Source organism: Chiroxiphia lanceolata, chromosome 2, assembly GCF_009829145.1.
Source record: "Chiroxiphia lanceolata isolate bChiLan1 chromosome 2, bChiLan1.pri, whole genome shotgun sequence".
Lineage (NCBI taxonomy): Eukaryota > Metazoa > Chordata > Aves > Passeriformes > Pipridae > Chiroxiphia > Chiroxiphia lanceolata.
The window spans coordinates 98,973,887-98,997,454 of NC_045638.1; the positions used below are offsets into that span (position 1 = coordinate 98,973,887).

The 23,568-nt window shown below is 39.4% G+C and overlaps 1 protein-coding gene across 8 annotated transcripts in view; it reads right to left on the reverse strand.

The window, feature by feature from the left end:
- Positions 1-44: 44 nt before the first annotated feature.
- The window catches only part of CMSS1 (cms1 ribosomal small subunit homolog), a 222,359-nt gene continuing 198,835 nt past the window's right edge, over positions 45-23,568 (reverse strand). For all 8 annotated transcript variants that reach the window (XM_032678563.1, XM_032678564.1, XM_032678560.1 and 5 more), the window contains 9 exons: positions 21,001-21,101; positions 16,299-16,370; positions 13,213-13,342; positions 10,387-10,446; positions 9,578-9,680; positions 7,710-7,770; positions 6,769-6,856; positions 4,880-4,968; positions 45-755 (listed from right to left, as the gene is read on the reverse strand). In XM_032678563.1, coding sequence (XP_032534454.1) covers positions 672-755; positions 4,880-4,968; positions 6,769-6,856; positions 7,710-7,770; positions 9,578-9,680; positions 10,387-10,446; positions 13,213-13,342; positions 16,299-16,370; positions 21,001-21,101 — 788 coding nt within the window. In that variant the 3' untranslated portion in view covers positions 45-671. The remainder of the gene's footprint in view (positions 756-4,879; positions 4,969-6,768; positions 6,857-7,709; positions 7,771-9,577; positions 9,681-10,386; positions 10,447-13,212; positions 13,343-16,298; positions 16,371-21,000; positions 21,102-23,568) is intronic.

Below are 23,568 nucleotides of genomic sequence, written 5' to 3' on the forward strand. Positions count from 1 at the left end.
AGAATCCATCCATTCCCTACTATCAACAATGACAGAATAAACACCCAGAGTTCACCTCCTTTTAATTTCAGTGGACAAACAGAAGAATATTTTTGGCACATTTCAACAGTTTAACAAAAATAAAATCTCAATATAATATACAGATAATTTATCACGTAAAAACAAAAAACAGCATTTGGCCAGTTCTAGTACAGGTAGGTGAAAAATATCTTTTAGACCTATTACTGAAATTCGTACAACTTTTGCAAGGACCCTCGAGGGGAAGAACTAGATTACCACTCTCATGAGAGAAATACATGTCTCCTTTGGGAAAGCAGAAGAGAACAGAAAATTGAGCTGTACAAAGACTTGCACACTCAGGTTTGCTCATCTTTAAAGTCTTAATAGTGACATATAGTACTAAATCTAGCAGGTGAAAGCAATTACGTAATTCTAATTTCAGTATGACATTGTTCCTGCAATAAAAATCACACTAGAACCACAAACAAAACTTCTCTTTTATTATTAAAAGAAAAGGAAACTCAGAAAAAGTTGTAATGTGCATTCTTGCTGTCTTGACAGATGTCTGAAAAGTCAAAACTCTTGATTTCATCCACTGTTTATCACTTGCCAATTGCAGACAGGATAACAGTAAAATGCAGCTGCAAATTACTTCCTTGTTGGTAAACTCATTAAAAAAGTCCCAGCTTCACAGATCCCTCTCTGCACAGCTTTATAATACTCATCTCCAGTAGGTCAATCGTTTCTTTCTTTATCTGAAGAAAACAAAGCCAAAGAAAGCATAAAAAGTTACTGAGTATTTATTTATTCAGATACCTTACTACAGGACTAGGAATTAAAAAAATTCCCGTACAAGGTCCTCTAGAATGCTCCCATTTTCTAAAACATCTAGCATCTGCTCTACAACCCCAGAGTACAATTACAGCTCCTGAAGTCCCAAATAACATGGCTACAGAAAAGCTGTCACTGGTAAGTAGTTAAAGCATGCCATAGCAAAATGTCCATCCTGGGCTGGAAAATCCCTATAGGGCTTCACAGAGTAAAGTAGATGAAAGGCAGTACCACAGGCATAGTGTTGTCTGTGTTTGAGACACCTGAATGAAAGTGAGCCTGAAGGTCAGGTCTGTATGTGCTGCATGCAAAGGACTTTGGCTTATAACACAGATATGGCTGTAGGTTATTGCTTATCTAAAGATAAAAGACAAATGTATTACAGAGTAAATATCGACTACATATTTCAAAGGGAACACAAGATTCTTTATCATCATGGTTAGTCCAGAGTTTCCTTATAGCACCCTCTTCCCACTTACAAATAACTTATTTGAAGCTTTCTCTCAGGATTATACCCTTTTATGTCTCCACTTTGCACAGGAACAAATGATGTAAGAAAGCCTCACCAATCTCTATTCCACACTGGATGTGCTACATGAAGGTATAAACAGTTGTCTTTCTTTCACAAACCTTTTCCATTTCTCACAATCCTTTTTACTTTCACGAAGCCTGAAACTTCGACCTTCCATATTTTCAAACTTACTGAAGGCTCAGTCTGTGTATTGTTTGCAGACAATACAATATTGTTTTTTGTTGAAAAGAACTCTACTTGAATCTTATGAACAAGTAATTTGAGGAGTTGAGGCAGCTCTGTATTGCCATCAACCTCTGTACATAAAAGCTTTCAAAGCAGGAAGCTCGTCCTTTGGTCAGATCAAAAAGTATACAATCAATTTTTATTTAGACCTTTATGCTTTACTATAACTCCAGTGTGCCAAGACAAAGCCTGATAAACTCATTCACCCCTCCTGTGGTTTCTTTGAGAGCTTTCTTTTTATCTCCTTCTCTCCATTGTCTGGGATGAATGAAGCAGGAGACACAAACAGAGAATTAAAAGAATCCAACAGTATAAACTAATGAGATATTGAGGTAACTCACAGAGCAGTGGATCAGGGCACTGTCCACTATGTGGACGTGATGGGATACAGAACTGTCCTGTGGAAAGATTCATGTGTTTTTAAAATCATGTATTTATCAGAATATACCACTGTGTACATAATTCTCTGGATGAGTACAAAACCAGCAAATAGAATGGACAGGTGTTTCCAGCTGTTCTTGCTTTCTGGTGTAATTACAATGAAATTTAGCAATGTGGCACCTTAAATATGCAAAGAAGTTATTAACAATTGAGGTCTGCACTGAAAACAGGCCAGCATGCTTAGTTTCTAATTTTAAGTATACAATTTTTCCTTCACAACTAACACTGGATGAAAGAACTTAGTATGTCAAACTGCCAGTTCTCTCAATTATGCTTTTGGTACTATATTTCCTCTCTGAGAAGACTTATCCATAGCATGTATCCGACAATTTTTATACAACTAGAAAAGCTAAGACTGTATTCCATATTTCAAGTCTACAAGTTGATACAACATCCCATTGGTTTCTATGTGGTGTTAAGATGCCTTATCATGAAAACATTATTTGCATATCTTTCATTGCTGACATTCCTCATAGGTAACTTTCAGGAATCTGCCCGAGGTCTGCAGTGGGAAAAATTGCTGCAAGATACTCCACTTAGACAGCTCAAAATGTCAAAAATCTTTCTGTATGTTGTGTTACCTGAGCCAAGTGCAGGTTTGAAGATTTTTCTGTAATTACATATTCAATGGTTTGTAATCACACATCAATATCTACTGTTTATACTAACACTATAAATGAAGGTGTAACATTCTTACTTACTTGGGTTTACCTTGAACTAAGCCTTAGCTTTTTATGTTAAGATAACCTGAAGATTTTGCCTTTATAAAACACACTTGGAGTCACAATCTTTTGCCTCCATTCCTAGACAGACATGTAGAAATGCTGTGGTGCTAACTAGAGTGAGCTGAAGGGGACAGTTCAAGTTTGCAATAGCCCAGAATGAAATGATAATCTTTTTTTAGAGGTGCATCTCCTATGTTCTACAGTATGCATATTTACTTCAGTTCACTTAAAAAATCCATCCCACTGCAATCAGCACCTTTCATACTGCTATGTCTGTGAATCTGTGTTTTCTGTTCTTTAAGAAACTTAAGAGATATGTGCCAACATCATACAAAAAAGCCTTGTGCATTAACCACACGAGGGAGCCTCCTTGCCTCCAAAAAGCAAAGCCAGGTTTTTTTGCTACTTCATTTCTGCAATGTATTTTTTTGCGGGGCCCTTTATTGGAGATTATTAGAAACATCTATCTTTGTATATGTGTGACTGTAAAATGCAGCACATTCAAATACATGGACAAGTACATGGATGGATTAATGACTGATAAAGTGTTTCACTTCAGCGTAATGTCCATAGGCAAAAAAAGTCCTCTTCCCTGGAGATTCTGCATGTAGGCCTGCTCTGATGTGCAAAAAAATGAAAAAATTGGGCAGGAATCTGCGAGCTTTGTAACAACCACTAATGGAGGAGTCTGGCTCTTCATCTGGCTAGATACCAGGTGATGTCCCACAGTATATGGTAAACACATCTTGTCGCAACAATAAATACAAAAGCTGGACTACAGAATTGAAAATAATTGGGAATTATCCTGAAAGGAATCTGCAAATGATGGATGGCTCTAAATAGTTTGTACCCTATGTCTTGTAAAAAAAAGGCAAGAGAAAAAAAGAAAAAAAATGAGAGAATTGTCTGAAGACTTACTTACAAGACGTTATCTTACTCTCAGATGGAGAAAAATAAATGCTTGTCCAAAGTTTTATTTAGTTTTTGAGGAAACTTTTCATAGAGTCACAGAATATTCTGAATCGGAAAGGACCCATAAGGAGCATCAAGTCCAACTCCTGGCACTGCACAGGACCAACCCAAGAATCACATCATGTGCCTGAGAGCATTGTCCAAATGCTTCCTGAACTCTCTCGGGCTTGGTGCTGTGACCACTTCCCTGGGGAGCCTGTTCCACTGCCCAACCACCCTCTGGGTGAAGAACCTTATTCTAATATCCAACCTAAACCTCCCCTGACACAACTTCAGGCCATTCCCATGCATCCTGTCACTGGTCACCACAGAGAAGAGATCAGTGCCTGCTCCTCCTCCTCTCCTCATGAGGAAGTTGTGACTGCAATGAGATCTTCCCTCTGTCTCCTCCAGGCTGAACAGACCAAGTGACCTCAGCTGCTCCTCACACAGCTTCCCCTCAAGGTCCTTCACCATTTTGTTGCCCTCCTCTGCCCTCTCTAAGAGCTTAGTATCTTTCTTACATTGCTGTGACCAAAACTGCCACAATATTCAAGGTGAGGCCACACCAGGTCAGAGCAGAGGGGGACAATCCCCTCCCTCAAATGTCTGGTGATGCTTTGCCTGATGCCCCCAAGGACACGGTTGGCCCTCCTGGCTGCCAGGGCACTGCTGACTCATATTCAATTTGTTGTTGACCAGGACTCCCAGGTCCCTTTCTGTAACACTGCTTTCCAGCAGCTCATTCCCCAGTCTGTATGAACATCCAGGGTTGCCCCATCCCAGGTGCAGAATCCGGCACTTTCCCTTATTAAACTTCATACAACTGATGATTGCCCAGCCCTCCAACTTGTCAAAGTCTAGGACTTTGTACAAAGTCCTCTTACTGAGAGAACTTCCTGGAACAGGTAGAACAACTATCTAGCATAAACAGGGGAAACTCACAGCACAACCACAGAATTCACAGCTCTGACTCGGAACAATAAAGGAAAAAAAATCTTTCTCAGGAGGTAATTTCAAGACCTGAGAGTACAGATTTATCAGGCAATGTTGACTTCTCCGTGTTTCTGTACCACTGAAGACAGAAAGAAAACTTTACTGACAAAGTTCTGAGAACTAGAATAAAAAGTAACGAATACACAGAATATAATATATATAGGTGCTTATACAATACCTCAGGGATGTCCATCATTCTCCTTAGTTTCTGATCTCTCCAGTTCCAATCCAGAATCATATATTTGGTGGAGTTCAAGCATAGGCCATCTAAAAAGGCAACACAAATTTTACTACCAAGATACTATGACGTGCTTATCAAAATGATTTTTGGCTTTTACATCTTTTGCTGTCTGTTTCCAAGGAATCTATTCTTTGAACACTTACGTACTACATTTGCTGGTTGGAAAACTAATCCACTGACACTGCAAACTCCCTTAGCCACATAATCCCATGCCTTTTTGGAAGATAAACACAAAAGCAGAACAACTACTGTTGCCAGGCTTGTCAAGAGCTTAACATCCTGCCAGAAAATAATTCCTCAAGCTTCCTCTTGATGAAACCGCAGGAGTTGAATTTCCACAGCTGATGTAACCAGTAAGTTACAAAGACCCTACTCTGAAAATTCACATCAATGGGAACTGATGGTGTGCAGCAATTTACAGGACTGGGTGCCGTGTGAAAGTGAGTCAGGTCAGTGGTGCTGCTGAAGAATCCTTTTATCCTTCAAACAAATAGTGGTGAAAAAAAAAGGCCCTTCTGAACTTGCTTTTCAGCTGTTCTCCTATTTTTCCCCTGGTCTTCTACAAGATGCCCACCATTTTTTTCCAACAGTTTTGATTCCTCTCCATTCTCTAAGTGACCTGGCACTGCAACACTAAAGTGTCAAAAAAGAACTAGACCTTAGGATATGATGACACATCTTGTGTCCATGCCGTAAGTTGCCTCTACCTAACAGAGAATCAGAATGGTTTGGGTTGGAAGGAACCTTAAAGATCATCTAGTTCCAAACCTCCTGCCATGGGCAGGGACACCTTCCACTAGACCAGGTTGCCCCATCCAACCTGGCCTTGAACACTTCCAGGGATGAGGCATCCACAACATCTCTGGGCAACTTGTTCCAGTGCCTCACCACCCTCACGGCAATGTGCTGACATGCTGAGCACTAATGATTTAATGTTGGTGGATGACACAAGAAGCAACAAAACTATGTTACTCCTGTACTCTTTTGGAAGGGGCAGTAGAGTCCCAATCCACAGCCAGTCCCTGACTAAGAGACCACAGTCAGAACAAGGTAGCGTTTAGAAAAAGGAATGGAAAGAATTGCCTTGTCATCTTGTCATTTTGTTGTTTGTTTTTCTTTGTATATAACTCTCTATTGAGTAGGTAAAAGTACTCAAAATTTGGAAAGAGAAAAGGAGATTTATATCGAATAATTAATTTTATTACAGCTAAATCAGAAATAGGATCAAATGAGCAAGCAGATTTTTCATTCATTTTTCATTCTTAGTTTACACTAAGATCAGAGTGACATATGATACAGTGACTTCTGCCATTATTTCTTTTTGATTCACTTGCAGTGTTTGGTTTCCTTGAGCTTTAAATCTTACACTGTGGTATTGCAATCACTTTCAAGTCAGCATAAATCAGTACTCCCGCCAAAAGAGGAAGTCCCCCATCTCTGCCTGCTCATTACCTGATTTTGTGTGCACATTGGTTTTGTTTTAATTGGGGTCAGTTCACTGTGAGCTGCCAAACAGTGTCTTGGGCTGGCACATGAAGCAGGAAGGGGGAATAAGTGAGCACTGACCAGCAGGAGTGAGGAAGTATTACTCTGCCTTTCTCTGCTAATACTGACTTATGTCAGCTTAGAGTGATCCTAAAACCAACCACTAGAATCTTGACCTTATTTTGACTGACACAGTACAAATAGAGAAACAGAACTGTACAGTTTAGTAACCAAATCAGCAGATGCATGTCAACTTAAGCACTTCAAAAACAATTGAAGTCTCACTTCACATGAGACCAAATATAAGATATCTAGGGAGAAAACCCTCCTTGTTCTCCTACCTTGCTCCACTAGCGCTTTTACTCTCCCAGGAGTTCCAACCCCAATGTGGAACACACCTTTCTCCAACATATTCATCTGTTCCTTTATCTAGTTTGAAGAGAGAAAGAAAAAAAACAGAGTAAACCCACAATTGTTTTAAAATTTCTTTTCAAAGAGTTGGAAATAAATACAAGATTTCATAGTATCTCTTTCTAGAATACCACCAAGTAACAAATCCTTTTTGTCTTTCAAACTGTCAGATCTGGAAGAAAGTTAAAGAAATATAACAAGCCAGCTGGGCATCACACTTCTCTAGAAGTTCAATCATTTTCAACTTTGAAAATCTGCTATTGCGTCAACTATTTTTGGAGGTGAGAACAGTAAGATTCCTTCAGCATTTAAACGAATTCTCTGGAAAACTGACAAACTTGAATTAACTCTGAAGTCCTTCAAGATAAAGATACTGGAAAAAGGTGAAATAAAGCAAGTGACATTTGTGGGTTTGACAACATTCATATCTAAGGCCAAGTGTTCGCTTATTACTTCCAACATCCCCATTACTTGTGCTTTCTAACAGGTATGGATATGGGGTATCCAGGCATCCAGTTGCCAGAATCCAAATGTGGGTGCTGGTACAGTTTGCTTCCATGGACCTATGTGTGCAGCCTTCTATTTCAACAGCCAAAAGGCACTTGAATGAACACTTCATGGGGATGTGGAACATCTTTAAAACATAGCACATGCAAAAGCATCTACATTCTGCCAAGAGCTGCACCAGAGTTACTGGAGATGCTGTTTGGCTGGATTCCTCACACTGCAGCAATGGGTTACCAAAGGAAGCTTTATCTAAAGGAAGGAACTTTATATGAACACTATATGAAAGGCACTACAGTCAAATGATTTTAAAAGAAAATGGTATGACATTATTTAGTTGTTTATTTGCTCTGTTAAAATTCCCTACCTTTATGTGCTTTGCAAACAACTTGAGGACTCTGCAGTCTCCTTTAAACGCTGTCATTGACCTAGCAATAAAAAAAAATGAACAATGAAATGCATGAATCAGGGCTGGGATTAAGACCACACATGAAGAAAGCAAAACTAACTGGCATTTCTCAATATGCTTCAGACACACAGTCCCCCACCAGTGAACCCTGCTTGTACTCTGAACACTATGTACATTCTTGTTTGCTACTTATCAACAGGATCCACAACTGGACAGACACAGTAGAAGATATCAATAGGGGGCAATATTGTTTAGACAGCTTTTCGGATAATATTTGATAATTATGGCCTATGCTTTCACAGCTAACTTAGTTCAAAGCTGATTAATCACCAAATCCTAACTAAAAAATAACTCAGTTACTGAGATACAGGCACAAATGCGTGTGTACACAAAAGGAAGGACCTGTGTATGGATCAATCTACATTTTATAGTCTTCCTGCAGCCACAGTCTTTACTGCAGAGATTGCCCAAATTCTAGTTAACCAAAAGCCATTTTTTGGAAACCCTGACGTGTTTTTCTGACATTTTGCTTTGGCACACAGGAACAATGCTATGTAATGTATTAATCAAGCAGGAGACAACATATTCAATATTTGCTGAATGCCGCTTAAGACAGCTTTGTCTGCATGTTTTATTCAGTGCACTGAATTTTCAATTTGCAAAGCTAGAGGTTTGTATATACAAGTATACATATAAACCACCTAAGCCTCAGATGCTACTTTCTGCATGCAGGGGCTAAGCACTACTGGCACATCTGCCTTATCTATGCTTCTGTCTGTGTCATGGAGTTAAACTTCCCAGCTCTGCATCTCATTTGGCACTGACAGGTAATCACAGGAAATGTGGTCAAGACACAGAAGACAACCATGAAATTTGTGATGTATACATTAATTCATCAGAGTCATTAAGACTTCTGGAGTGAGAAGGAGGAGGAGAGAGAGAAGAGAGGGTCAGAGAGGAGAGGGTTGGAGAGAAGAAGAGGGAGAGGGAGAGGTTTGGAGAGGAGAGAAGAGGTTAGGTTCGGAGAGGTTCGGTTCGGAGAGAAGGAGAAGGAGAAGGAGAGGGAGAGGGAGAGGGAGAGGGAGAGGGAGAGGGAGAGGGAGAGGGAGAGGGAGAGGGAGAGGGAGAGGGAGAGGGAGAGGGAGAGGGAGAGGGAGAGGGAGGAGAAGGAGAAGGAGAAGGAGAAGGAGAAGGAGAAGGAGAAGGAGAAGGAGAAGGAGAAGGAGAAGGAGAAGGAGAAGGAGAAGGAGAAGGAGAAGGAGAAGGAGAAGGAGAAGGAGAAGGAGAAGGAGAAGGAGAAGGAGAAGGAGAAGGAGAAGGAGAAGGAGAAGGAGAAGGAGAAGAGAGAGAAGACAAAAAAAAAGAGGACAGGGAACACTGAAAACTGTCACCCAGAGCCAGCTGAGAACACTGATACAGATCTGGAGGCTCTCAGGCCACACTGGCACTTGAGGCCCTGGAATGCCATGCCCTCACTCCCTTTGATGCAAAGTCATGGTTCCTAGTGGTGGATCTTGATGCTTTTTGCATTTATTCTGTTCCCAAGTATAACATGTTGCATGTTTCCCTCAACTTGGTTACACTTTATTTTTGGTTTTTAACAAAAGTAACATTTCCAGGCAACCTAAGTACTGAGTGTTACTTCAGTCTAAACTGAATACCACACTCCCAGAGTCTAAAGAAGGAAGGGATATTGCATCAGTGTGAGTCAGTGAATTTATTGGCTAGCAGAGGACAGTGTCCCAGTTTTGCCTTTATGTCTGTGGTTCCAAGACAAAACCTCTGACTGACTGCCAGCCTCAACACAACATTTGCTATCGACATACTTGATGAGTTCCAAGGAGCGAAGGGCAGAACTGCAGATAACCAGCATCACCACTGATTTCTTCTCCTTGTGGTTTCTACGGAGTTTTGCCCACTTAGGACAGACTGCAATGAAAAAGCCCTTGAACACACAGAGAAAGTACTACATGCCACAATTTTAAATTACTGGAGTACATGATGAACGGTAGCCAGCAGCAAGAACACACATGCTGACTCCTATGAGGTCTGGATCTTTGGCAACACTTCTACATTTAGTCACGGCTGAGAAACTGGAGAAAGAAACGCCCCAAATAAATAAAATGCAGAAATATCACATAACTGAACAAATTAGATAAGCTTTAATAATCAATAGTTTGTAAGGTGACAGGCAAATGTGTCTTCATTTGCCACATATGGCAATTTGTATCAGAGAAAACCAACTGAAAAGAAACATTTACCAGACAAGAAATTCTATATAAGTATAAAAGAGAATAAAAATTCTCTTGGTTTATGTCAGCAGACAGCTGCAGGATTTTTACTGTCAGACAATACATACACCTACTTAATAAGCCACAATAAATTACTGACAAATAATCCCTAGCAATGAAAAGAAACCCCAGAACATTTTGATACCAAAAAAAAAAAAAAAAGATAGAGTAAAAAAGAGACAGAAAAACAAGACTTGTTATAAGAAAATATGAAAAACCACTTAAAGTGATTAATATTTCATAATAAACAATATTTGGAGCTACAGATAAAAAATGCCGTAATATTGCCTTAATAATATTTTTCATACAACTTTTGTCTCACCCAGATCAACATTTTAACTCACTTTCCTTCAGGTATGAAGAAAAACTGTGCGTGAGATCATTGGATGGCAAAAAACAGGAATCTGAAAACATAAAGGAAAAAATATTTTCGTTGATGCATTTTAACAGCAAAGGAAGAATATATGTTTGCAGCATAACCACTAGTTATATTAATTAAAACCCAACTGTGTAAAATCCATCATCAATAAATTACCATTTCTGAAACAAAAATTAATGTACACTTCTTGTTGAAATTTCATCTTGGCTAAATCCATGAAGGTAAAATCTCTCAACTCAACTGCAATTCCTTTCTTTTCTCCCACTATGAAATCATGAATACAGGGCTGCACAGGTGTGATCACATACCTGAAAATATTTTTTTTATATGTCTTTTCCACAATGAATCAAAAGTCTTAGCCAAAAGGCTTACAGTGCTGGACTGTTCCTCCAATGCACCTACAATGAAATACGCTTGTATGTCCCCCCAGACAATTCATACTGTGTAAATGCAAGAACCTACCAATAATCTACCTGTCAGTAAGTTTGTTCTACTGTGTGGCCTTTCACATTGTGGTGATCTACATAGCTATATTCGCCCTAATGGCAACACCTACACTGAATTTAATGCCTTTGTCTTCCTTCATTTCCTGCTGACTTTCTCTTCCCTGGTCACTATGTTAACTAGTAAGTCTTTTAAAAGCACTCTGTGGCAGACATGCCCTTTTAACTTCACTGCATATAAAGGCAGCGAAGAAAGACAAGATCCTAACAGGTTCTTTGAAGGTCTTTTCTGTTTATATAGACAGCCTAAGTTCTTAAGAAGGTGATTAAAATTTGATGGTCTGAAAACCCGCTATTGATGTAAAGGGTTCTTTGCCTGATGGAACAACATGCTCCTGAATATTAACAGAATATTAACAGTTCTGTCTTTAAGGACCTACATATTTGTCATCATGAAGCACAGTACATCAGGGTGTCTGTCTAGGGATGTTTGTTGACATATTTTAACTGAATTAGAAAGGTTTCTTAAAGATGTTATTCATGTTCACATGGATGGTGCACTGTGCAAACGCTGACAGCATCAATCCATGGTTTTCACTGGAACAGAAAGTGTGACGAATGTGGTTTGTAGCTAACATCTGGCTGAAGTCCGGTCTGTGCACTTTCTTGAGGACAGCCACTCTCCATTATTATAGCTTTCATTTAATGGGTGTTGTTTTGCTAAAAACTTTTATTTTGCATTGATCCCTATCAAATCCAGAGATTGACATTTACTGGGACTTGAGCTCCAAAGGAAATGAATGTGTACAACTGAGGGATCAGCAGCTGATTTACTTTAAAAATCATGTTTAAAAGATGTACTTGATGCTGGTGGGGAAAGACAGGGGCTGCCTTTCTTAATACATTGTCTCATCAATGACTGAACAATTCAAGAGATGGTTTTGAAGGACAAAGTTTCAGTCCCTGACTTCTCACCAACAGTCCAGCAACATTGAAGTATGTACAACAATTTTAAATGAAAGCTTCAGAAATGGGGAAAGAAACACATAGCTCCAGACTGCAGCAAGAGCCCATGCTGACTACAAACCTGGCCTTCTGCAGTTTGTCAGTTAACAGGAACACACAACTCCAAAATAGTTGCTTGTTATTTGCTTAGTGCTTTGACATGAACAACTTGACAACTGTACAAGTTTACAAACTCCTTGGCACTCACAGCTTTCAAGGCCCAGCATAAAAATTAAGAAAAAATATCTCCATCCAACCCAAGATCCAATCCATATGGAAATGGGTCACTTCACTAGCCCAAAGGGCTCTTCTAATAAGAAAGAAATCAAAGCAATTTATTATTTTCAAAAAACCTTGTAGGACCAAAAGTACTTAACACAAGCTTTTCAAAGCAATCTGTATGGAACTTCTCCAGGTTTTCTTGATTCAACAAGAAAGCTGAACCTGCCCCACAGAAATAGAAACCTAGAAAAATGGGTGATAAGGAAGAGCATATTTATCTAGAAAGACAGGCTTATGCATTAAAAGCGAAGAAGTACTGCTGGTCTAGACAGCTTCTATATTTGGCAAAGGTCTCTAATAGTTCAAGAAGTGCAAAAGGTGAATGCAGGTTAGTTAGCAGGCTGTTTGCTCCTCATAAGCACTGCCAAAAAATACTAGACAGTGTCTCTATCTGCAGAGTAAGAGGCAGAGAAGTTCAGTGTTGCCATCATCTCTAATTCAACCTCCAACAGACAAAAGCTAATCCTGCTCTGTCCTGCTTTTTGCCTTTTCTATCACTGGCTTCTAACTGGAGGCAGAATACAGGGGACAAAGAAGGTCCTTACCATGGTTAAAACTTGGTCACTTCCAATGTGGACCAAAATTACCATTTCAATTAATGCCATTCCTTGAAAAACCATTGTGTTAAACATCTCATAACCACGTCAGAATGATGACGCATTATTTCTTGGTTTACTCCTGTCAGCCCTCCTATTACGCATCTGGATTGACCCAGATAATCTCAGAAACAAAATACAGTTCCACTCTCTAAGCATCTTGGAAGCTACTATTAGGAATCATATAATTTCTATGAGAAAGTGAGCTCCAGAAATTAATACTTTACAATAAAAGGACACATTTAAACAATGTTTCATTTCTGAAACTCCAAGAAACCTCACATTTATTCCAAAGAAACTGACATCTCAACTTAAACAGCAAATTAATATATAGTGTAAGAAAATATTTCCATTAAAAAGTACAACTCAAGATCTGTCCCAAAAATCTCTTTTCTGCTGCACAAAAAGAACTCAACAGCATAACGAAAAACCCATTATTTATATATTAAATACAGGATAAGTTACCTGAGAGCTTTAATTCCTCTATTTCAATCACTGAACGGTTTTCACCAAAATGCTGACTGAGCAGATTTTGTAGATCTGCAGGGACACCAGGTTTTGAAGCAGTTTTTTGCAGAATATCAGAAATTTTCTTCTAAAAAGACAAGTAAAATGGGTTAAGTATGGTATTTTTATATTTTCTGCTGCTCTTTGGCTAGCTAACAACATCATAAATAAATGTTCCTCCATAACTTGATACAGTTGTATTTGTTTAATTACAGCTTAAGTGGAAAAACACCTTATAATGGGAAAAGATTCCCTTTGTCTTTAGTAGGAATGTAGACTTCAGATACTTGAGATACTTTGATGAGATGGTCTGGGAGCCTGTACACAAAAAGTCTTGTGAACTCACCTGAAATGTCAGAGCAACAAAAATATAATTGAAAGCTGGTTTTTTGAGTTTTGCTATTACTACATTTAAGTATCAGTTTGAATTATTTTTTTAATAATTTATTTAGTTTATTATTCTCAAACTGTAACAACAGGAATCAGGTGACTATACAAGATTTGGTCATATTTTGATTAAAACAGAGTAACTATCTATCTGTTTTGGAAGGAATTATTAGCTTTATTCACAGAATACCACGTCAGGCTGATAAAAATTATTTAAAAGCTAATAAAAAAACGAGAAGTCAAGTAGAAAGAGTTCATCAGCTACTTTGTTATTCCAAATTGTATAATTTTTAAATCAAGCTAATAATTTGTAGAACCTGGATATGAGTTCATAATGATTGTGTTTTACACCTTAGGAATGTTAGTAAATAACAGGTCTTGAATTATCACTGAAGTGAAAGTGTTGCTGTATCTTCTCCCATAGTTAAATGGATCATGGGGGTAGAATAGCCCAAGGTTCCCTTTATCTGAATGATCAGTCAGCATGTAAGAAAACAGCAAAGTTTCAAGGACAGAGGCAGCCTGGAGAGAATGACAAGAATGTGAAGCCTCTCTTGTTCTCGCTGAGATGTGATTAATTTTTGAAAGGCTGGCGTAAGGTTTCTCAGCTGTGTAAGCAAAACTGAACTTGCCATCATGAGGACATGTGGCAGCATAAGCCCAGAAGTGAAAAGGAGCAGAAGAGTGTGGTTAGGATGGAGCAATAGGGTATGTATTTGTGAGGCAAAGTGAGACTTCACAGAGATGTGCTGGACATGGAAAAATTTGTGGCAGCTTTGGAGGGATGGTGGGTGCCTTCAGTTTGGCAGGCTAAGGTCTGGGGCAGCAAAGATCAATGGAAATTTTGAAGAGAGTTATGGCAGGAACTTTAACATAGGGGACAGACCTTTCGTGATCCCTCTTTCCGTCATTCCATCTCAGCACCCACTCACTCCTCTTTTCCATTCCCTACCACTCTGTCTCTCCTTCTTTCCCAATACACCCCAAATGCTCCCATAACGGCAGCATAAGGGGCAGAAGGCTGAACAGGGAAGGTCCATATGGGGGCAGCTGAAGCAGCAAAAGCAAAGTAAGCAGTTGCCTCTTCCAGCCATCTGCCACTTTGGCCACTGTTTCCACCTCTGCTAAAAGCCACCTATGTGTTTGCAAGACCCCAAGTGAACCTTTGATGGTGGGACAAATGGAGATGAAGTGCTTATGCCTTCCTCTCAGTCCACCTTTGTCCTGGTGCAAAGCCCCCTGCAGTCCCTGGAAGACTTTCCAGAGGATGTCTGGCTGTTCAGCAGGTTTCTACAGTGCTTGAATCTGTAGCATTCCTTCCCAAGATTCACCTTCCTTTATCACTGTTGTATTTTTCTGCCATGCAACAACGGTCTTCCCAAAGAATGACCAGAGGCCATCTGCAGCACAGACAGCCTCTGTGGGAGGCCCACAACCAAATCTCTTTGTTGTTCCTCCTATCAACCACAAAGGCTTTTCTCCATCCCCTGTCCCACAACCTGCCTCTCAAGTGACCCACATTTGTGAACCTCTTGCAGGCAGTAAGATAGAACTATCAGGCTCATTTTACTTGGTAATTCAGTGTAAGATGCTGTTCCACAGGACCATTACATCATTCATTGGGCCATTTGGCTCCTTCAGGAAACTTATGACCCTCTGGAGGTGAGAAGCCCAATATTAATGAGAAATTCTGTAAGAGCAAGAGCAAGGACACCTGAGCAAACTCTCTTTCTTCAAGAAGAGCTGTGGGGAAATGTTCCTTATGCAGATAGTTTTATTATTTTTCTTCCAATTCATTCCAGATGCTTAAAAGCATCTTCCTTATTTTTGGAGAGAGTATTTTGTTTGGAAACCATAGATCAACCTAATGGGATTTTTTGACTCGCTGTCTATGTCAACTTAGTGGCCTGGCCCCACTGAAACCAAAGGTGTAACTAAGTGTTTGCCTGAGAATGGGGTCTTTTTGTTCAGTCAGTTCACCAACTTCTGCCATGGGATGCCCCTGCTCCAGCAGCAGTGCAGTAAATATCACGGTCACTTCTGCCAGAGCCGCATTTAAAACAAAATCCCACTCTTCCCTCTTCCCATTCTCTAGATGACTAAGAGGCCTGACATAACATAAAAAGGCCACCTCTCAGCCTTGTGAGGGAGCCAACTATTTACAGTCTGTCCTAAAAGACAATTAACTTGCCTGGTGCCATATAATCGCCATTTAGGCTGCAGAGTGTGTTGGATGTCGTGGGTGAGGATGGAGCATGGCCAGAGGGACAATACAGAGTATCTATTTATATAATTATGTTATGAGGAGAAGAGCAAACAAGGGCAGCTTTTGGCTAAAAGGATGTAACAGCAGCTGGAACGGGGTCAGATTCTACAGCAACTGAAATTTCACCTTCCTCTGACACAGTCACACTTTTCTGGTGTGCCAACCTTTGCAAGTGGGGTGCAGGCATGTACAACCCTTGACACAATGCCAAAGTTTAGGTTGGGAATAGGTATTTTGAGCGAGGTCTAAAAATCAGGAATTTCTATTCTCCTCTAAAAGAAGATGCAACATTATGACCATATTACTTTTCACCATTATGAGGTTGTCTCAATTATGAATCTTGTAATACATACACCCACTGTCCAGTCCCCAAACACACTCTAGAACATACCTTCTTTCTCCTCTTTGCCTTTACAGTGGTCTCTTGTTTTTCTTCAGGCTGACTCAGAAAACACTCTGTAGGCTGCAAAGCAAATTTAAAAAAAAAAAAAAGTAAGAAAAAAAGTCACCAAAGGGAGGTAAGAGGGGATACAGAAACCATAATGTTGGGTTAGGGGAAAACAAATAAAACCAAACTTCTCCACCTGTAGAAGGGATCAAATTCTTACAGTTACATGTGTAGGAAGTAATTTTGGAATTGAGATTGCTGTTGTAACCAAGAGGGGAGTAAGAGAACAGAAAGTTGAAACATTCAGGGTATAGTTTTAGTTCCATAAAGTGGTAAAAAGCAGGTTTTGATACTTGGAAAAAAACAGCATGAGGAAAACATGAACAAAACCTATCACAAACTTTATATTTTTAAGCTCTATTATTGTGTGTGGTAGTTTTTCTAAACTTTGCCAGTAGTGTTCTAAAATAGCTGGGTCTAAGGTGAGCATGCAGATGGTAAAAGACAGCATGGAACTGGGCGAGATTAATTGGAAACAATCTTGCTCTGGATTTCCTTTTACACTTGTAATGTAAAATTTAGGAAAACGTGTTTCAAATTTGTCCTATCCCGGTCTTGCTTTGTCTCCTCATAGCAGGTAGGGTCAGATGCACACAATAAAAATACATGCTGCATTTCAGAATAGTTCAACACATGCTGCTATCACTAACCCTCTTTTGTGCCTGAGTAAACAGGCTGAATTGGTCCATTTGTACCAGAGTCACTGTTCACATGATCCAGGGATAGGATTTGTCCTTATCCACCGAAAATTGTCCAAAACAGAGGAAGCAAAGCACAGGCTTTCCTTGTTTTGAGCATAGTAATTCTCTTTTGACTTCTTGGGGACTTTCACCTCATGGAAATGCAAATTAATCTACACCGAGGAGTTTAACAAGTGACTTGATAAAGAATAATGGGAAAATAGGCTGAGCTGCAGGAAAAAGCTCCCTGATATTAGGATGCATTTGGCTGGAAAAATCTGCTCTTGTGAGAAAATGTAGAGAAGACTCATCACACGGAGCATTAAAAAGCTTAGGAACACCAAAGCCAGTGCTATTCCCTGGGGAAAGCCTGAAAGAAAAGTATCAGCAGCATAGGGAACCTAGCTGAAAGCCAGAGAAGATGTTCATTTGTTCCCTTGTTAAAGGGTCGCTTCAAGTAGGTCAAGAGGGTCAGAGTATTTGGGCCTTTCTGGGCCCTCTTTAACAGGAGGACACTTCACAACAACTGGTATTGCATGACCCTACCCAGCACATTTGTGCCTTTCCAAGTCCACTCTCATATCCTTATCAGAAGCATGTTTTGAAGACTAATTGCTCATATTATGCCTATTGTACCCTTTTTCTCCTAACTCCCCTAAGTTAGATATAAAAACAGGTAACCACCATGCTCAACACAAACGAATGTCCTGTTGCTTGCTCCTGCTTTCTGTGCCATGAGGCAACCAGACTCATTGCACTTGCAAAGGCTGTAGTATTGTACAGGAATGACCCTGCAACTGGTTGAGGAATGAAATGAAACTTCAGAACTACCAGAGAAGATTTGGCTGGGGACTGACTACAGCCAGCAAAACACTCTACAACCAGGGCTGGAATGTAGCACAGCCCGGATCAATACCCAGGAGAAGGTGAGATAGGGACCATATCTTGCCCCAACAACAGATCTGTCACTGTGATCTTCTCAGGTATAAACAGATGTTATCTTCACCAGAAATCAAGGGAATGACTGCAAGAAGAAATTCACTTCAACTAACAAACTTGTTCCAGGGTTAACATAAGCGTTTTTGGTTTATTCTTGGTTTGTTTCTATTTTAAAAATCTCTGTCCTGACTCTGATTCAAGTGCTTTTAAAACACCATCATATGTTTCTTCACTCCTATCCCTACCATTAGCATTCCCAGACATTGAGACTGAAAGAGAGCTACCCTTTCCTCTACCCTTACGCATCCCAGCTGTCCATAGATACTCAAAGACCACTTGCCAGGTGTTTTAATAATAAATTCTATTTTCAGCATCGTATTTTATGCAGAGAACAAGTCTTTGGATTGATTTAGTCAGGGGATACTAACAATCAACCAAAAAATCAGAAAGGAGCCAACCTGAATCTCTGTCCTCTGGTTAAGTGTGATGGTTCCCTATCCTAGCAGTGCTATCAGCATATTGAAAAATGTCACTCATTCACTCTGGGCCCATTTGTCCCTTCATACACATTGTGATCTGTTTTACATAACTCTGCAAAACACTCCCAGCTGGTATCTGCATGAGAAAAGAATGAAACCTGCAACAGAACTGAAAAATTTTCTCTAGAAGAAAATTTTCTCACTGCTAACCCTTCATTCAGATGTTTAAAAGTATCACCAAATACCATGGCTTCTTTTTTGAAGGCAGTACGTAACCCTTCCTTTCAACAGCAACAGAAGCACACAGTAGACAATACAAGTACAAAGCAGGCTTGTAGTCAAAGCCTTGCTTCCTTAGAGAAGCATGTTAAGATTCAAAATTACCTCCTTTACACTGAATATATATATATTTAGACACAGTATATTATTAGCCCAGCAATAATAACTCCTCTTTATTCAGACATTAAAAATCATGCCATAAGAAAAAGATAAACTTCATGGTTGTGAATAGCTGTAAACTTACACATCTTTGATGATCTGCAGTTTAAAGTATTTCAGCATCTGATTTAGACTGAACTTCTGACCCTTATCCAAATGTTCACTGCCTACCTACTCATGAAATAGTTCTCTGCATGCCACCCCTAAGAAAAGGTCATTTGCATACTTTTCTTATGCAAGACACAGAGCAGACAACCAACTGCTTTTCGACATGGCTCCCCTGTGCTCTGTGTTTTTATGCTATTTTTACATGGAAATTCTTAAAATGCAGAAAACAGGAAATTTGTGCCGAGACCACTGATTTATGAACTAAAATGTCATAAATTCCTTGTTTGTTAATCCCAGACAGAACATAAAATATTTCCTGTATTATGTTTCTAACATATTTTTTTCTTTACATGTTGCCAAAGTTACTGGAAATTCAAATGTAGAGTGAAAACATTCTTGCACGTGTGTGAAAGTTTACATTCTAAGTCAGCCCTATACTCTGACTTTTGGATCTTGAAACAAAGTAAACACATCAATGTGTCATTCAGAGTGGAGACAAATTATTCAGTTCATTGTAAGCCTGAGGACAGCCTGCAGACTAGGAACATAAATGTTCATAATCTTATTTGTTTGTCTCGTGACTGGCTTTAAGGTTCCAAGTCCACTGCAGAACAGCTTCCAGCCTGTGAATAAGGCATGGATGAGTAAAATGGTGTTTGTTATACGCACTAGAACTACAAAACTACTAGTTTTTCATAAATACCTCTGATTTTGCAAGTGTTTTGCTCTAAAGGACAGTAACACGTCCATGACTTTGAGCTGCCATAAAGCACATCCCTCTTGTAGTTCCGTGTCTAAACATCAAATTACCTGATTCCAAAATGCAGACTGATATTCTTTATATGACAGAAACAGCTGTGGCAGGTGTCCTGCTACAGTTGAGCAGTCCCAGGACACCTTGGCAAGTATCTTGCGTTGGCTACTCCTTTCTAATGTTCTCATAAAAAGAGTCAAGCAACTTCCCCAAACAAAGTGTTTTAACTTACTTCTAAATGCTTAAATGAAAATAATGTTGATGAAACTGGCTCCATAAGAATTGTCACCAAGCTGAAGTCCTCAGCACCTGATCCCCTGGTAGAGCATGTACAAAGTCAATACAGCTTTCTCCTGTATTGCTTGGTTCTCTTTCCTAATCAAAACGTTGAACTAGTTCAGATATTTGGATCACTTCACCTTTGGTCTCCTTGGAAAGACACCCAAAAGCATTGTAATTGCTGCCATGTTGTTTACACTTCTCTGTTACAAAAAAAGAACACCCCTGCAAATGGTTTTCACTTGGGCAATTGCCTAGGCATTACGTAGTGAATTTACTACTGACCTAGAGGTCAAAATTAATATCTATAACCTCAAGGAGAGATAGCTTCCAAAGCAATTTTAGCTCTCTGACAGCCACTCAGTTGATTCTCCCATATGGTGTCAGGAAGGTAGAACAGATTTACCTTCAAACAAGAAACTTCTTAAAGTCATCTGACTTCTAGATGGTTTTTTTTCTCGATGCTGCCTCTTCTTTGGCATACTCCATGTAATGCTGAACAACACAGTTCCTACTGTGATTAAATGAAGTTTTTAGCAGTGCAAGGGTAAGAAAACATCAATTCGTGTAGGACCTGAATTCTTCTTCACTTGAATCTTGCACAGGGGACATGCTTGGGCAGACAAGTTGTACAACATATAAATATAGCTTTCTAGACTTTGTGTGTGCAGGGAAAAGGAAAAAATTATAGGGTAGGACACTCAGTAGCACTATCCAGGCTTTTATCACTAGACAGACACTTTGTTGCCTGGCCACCTCAATTCACACAAAACAAGAGTGAAGTTATTATTGAAATGTACTTGAATGTGATCACATCTAAACAAGGCAAAATAATTTTTAAAAATCTTATTACATGAACAGGTCAGATAAAGAGTGAAGAGAACTGTCCCTTTACTGAACAACAGGAGGTTTCTGTTTCTCTATGCATTATTATCTTTGTGCTCTAAACAATCACTAAATTTACAAACCTGCTTTCTTTTCTTTTTCACAGCAGGTTTGGAATCTGAATCTTGATGTGTTGCGGTCTTGTTATCACTTGCTTTCTCAATAGCTTCATCATCTGAAGGATCTAATGAGGAAAAAAAGAAGAGGGTTTTTTACTGTTTTTCAAACCCATATATCTTTGCATTCAAAAAAAGGGAAAATAATCCTCATCTGAAAGGTTGTCACAATAATACAATCTCAAGATTGGCAATAAGCACAGCTGTAGCGATTCTTTTATCCTTTTCAGAACACCAGTATTTGAAATTTATTCTAAGATAAGGTCCAAGCTTCTCCTCGTCTTCACAGTATTACATCTGGCAGGCAATATATTTCTTTTCTTTCTGGAATGCTGCACAGTGGGTGCCAGCTGCAGGATCACAGGTGGAAATACCTGACCTTTCCAAAATCTCCGCTGAATTAAGCCAAGCAGTGAACAACGAAAAATGTTTCTGATATACTACATCTTAACTCACATGACATCTCTCCTCACTATTTCAGAACAAGTAAAACATAGTCTTGGATCTGTAGTGCTGCATTCACCACATATAATTACAGACCTATCTTTTTAAGCCCCAAACCAAGCATTAACACTGGTATTGAAGACTAATGGCAATATGATCCACGGGATCACTGTAAAAATACATTTTGCTTGCTAAGTTTGATGACACTTCTTTTAAAATAAGTCATCTCTTCCTACCAAAACAAGTCTTGTAGGTGAAGGAAAAAAAATAAAAATCCAACCAAGCACATACAAAAATGTACAAAACCCCCACCCTAAGCTGCCAAATGTCTTACTGACACCAATTAAAGAGGAAAAATTACAAGACTGGTATAATGTCCTATCGTATAAAAAAATATGCACACGTTTCCTGCTAGCACACTTTGTGTGTCTCTTACTTCACTAATAATTACACAAACGCACCATTCCCAAAGTTTAAGCAGTACATTCACAAGACTAAAATAGGCTTACGTTTTGAAAGAAAGCTATTTAAAATCAGAAGTCTTTACTCATTCTCTACTTCATCTCTTTTATCTACAGAAAGACTTTGGGGAAAAAATATATGCACAGCAACAGCTACCTCTAATACTGTTATACTAGTGCTTGAGATATATTGAAACACAGACATTTCTGCTGAGGACTGAATTACTTCCTTGCTCGTTACCAGAAGCATTATCGTCCATCTAACGGAATTAATTCAACTTCTGTATCTGGAATATTTCTGCCCAACAGGTACGTAGTCATTATTGCAATCTCCTGTATTCCAAAGTCGTAAATTTACAGCTTCAAGATGGGTACAAACTGAAAGAGGGCAAATTTAGGTTAGATATTAGGAAGAAATTCTTTACTGTGAGGGTGGTGAGATACTGGAACAGATTGCTCATTGTGGATGCCCCAACCCTGGCAGTGTTCAAGTTGGAAAAAGCCTTATGCAACCTCTTCTAGTGGGAGGTGTTGTAGACTAGGGGGCATTGAGACTAGATGATCTTTAAGGTCCCTTCCAACTCTTAACATTCTAAGACTCTATGATTCTGTTGCAAAGTTGAAAGACAACAAGTAAAGAAAATCATTGAATGTTTTAGCAGGTTGGATGCTGTTTGTTGTGAAATCTTACTTGTAAACCTTACCTTGCAAATCTTACTTGCAAAATCTTATTGGCAAACCACAATAGCTTTAGAAACAGAACAGCAACTGAGAATTTTTTTTCTGTTCAATACAACTAAGAGACTTCTAAGTGAAGGGGTTAGATAAACATGTTAATGAACTTAATTAAGACCAAATGCTATGGAAGAAATGACAGCATTTGTTTGCATCTCAACATAGGATGAAGACATATTCTGAAATCTTAAACAGGAATTCACCAAGAAAAGTCCTCACTTTCCAGATCTAGAGCAAATGCAGAAATGTGTACCACGGGAAGACTGCAGCTCAGCTGCCTATTTGCTTCATCCTCTTTGCAGGCACAGCCATCAAACTGGCAGCTGAATAAACGGACTGTGGCCACATGAGTTCCTGAGCCCATGTGGATATATATGTCTAGCCCTGTACAGCCAACACGTGGCAGCAGGTGAACTGGGGAAGAGAAAAAGCTGAAGGTTTGTGAGGTCAAATATCTTTCTGTTCTCCTGAGGATATCCAAGTGCTCCTACACAACAAGAGCTCCTTCCCTGGCCTATTCCTCTCCAAAATCACTGACCACTTATATTCTCCAGTCACTTTGGAATCTCAGATGTAATACTTCATTAGAAGAAGCCAGAAAAATCACATCTTTCAGCTTATTCCAGAAAGTTTAAATGGTATCTTGGTGACTCAGTGTTACCACTAGGCATTACCATCAGCTTGTTTACCTCTGTATCACCCTTCCACTGGCAAATTTATTGTGCTATATTTTGGTAGGGCAGCTTCTGTGTTTAAGGGCCCATCACTGACTTCTGCCTTATTTACCCTGACTCCAGAGACACTGGAGGGGTGATCAGCTTTAACACACACCAGCTCCACGCTCCTGGAGTCCTGGACACACTACATCAAAGCAGGCTGTGGAGAAATTATATAA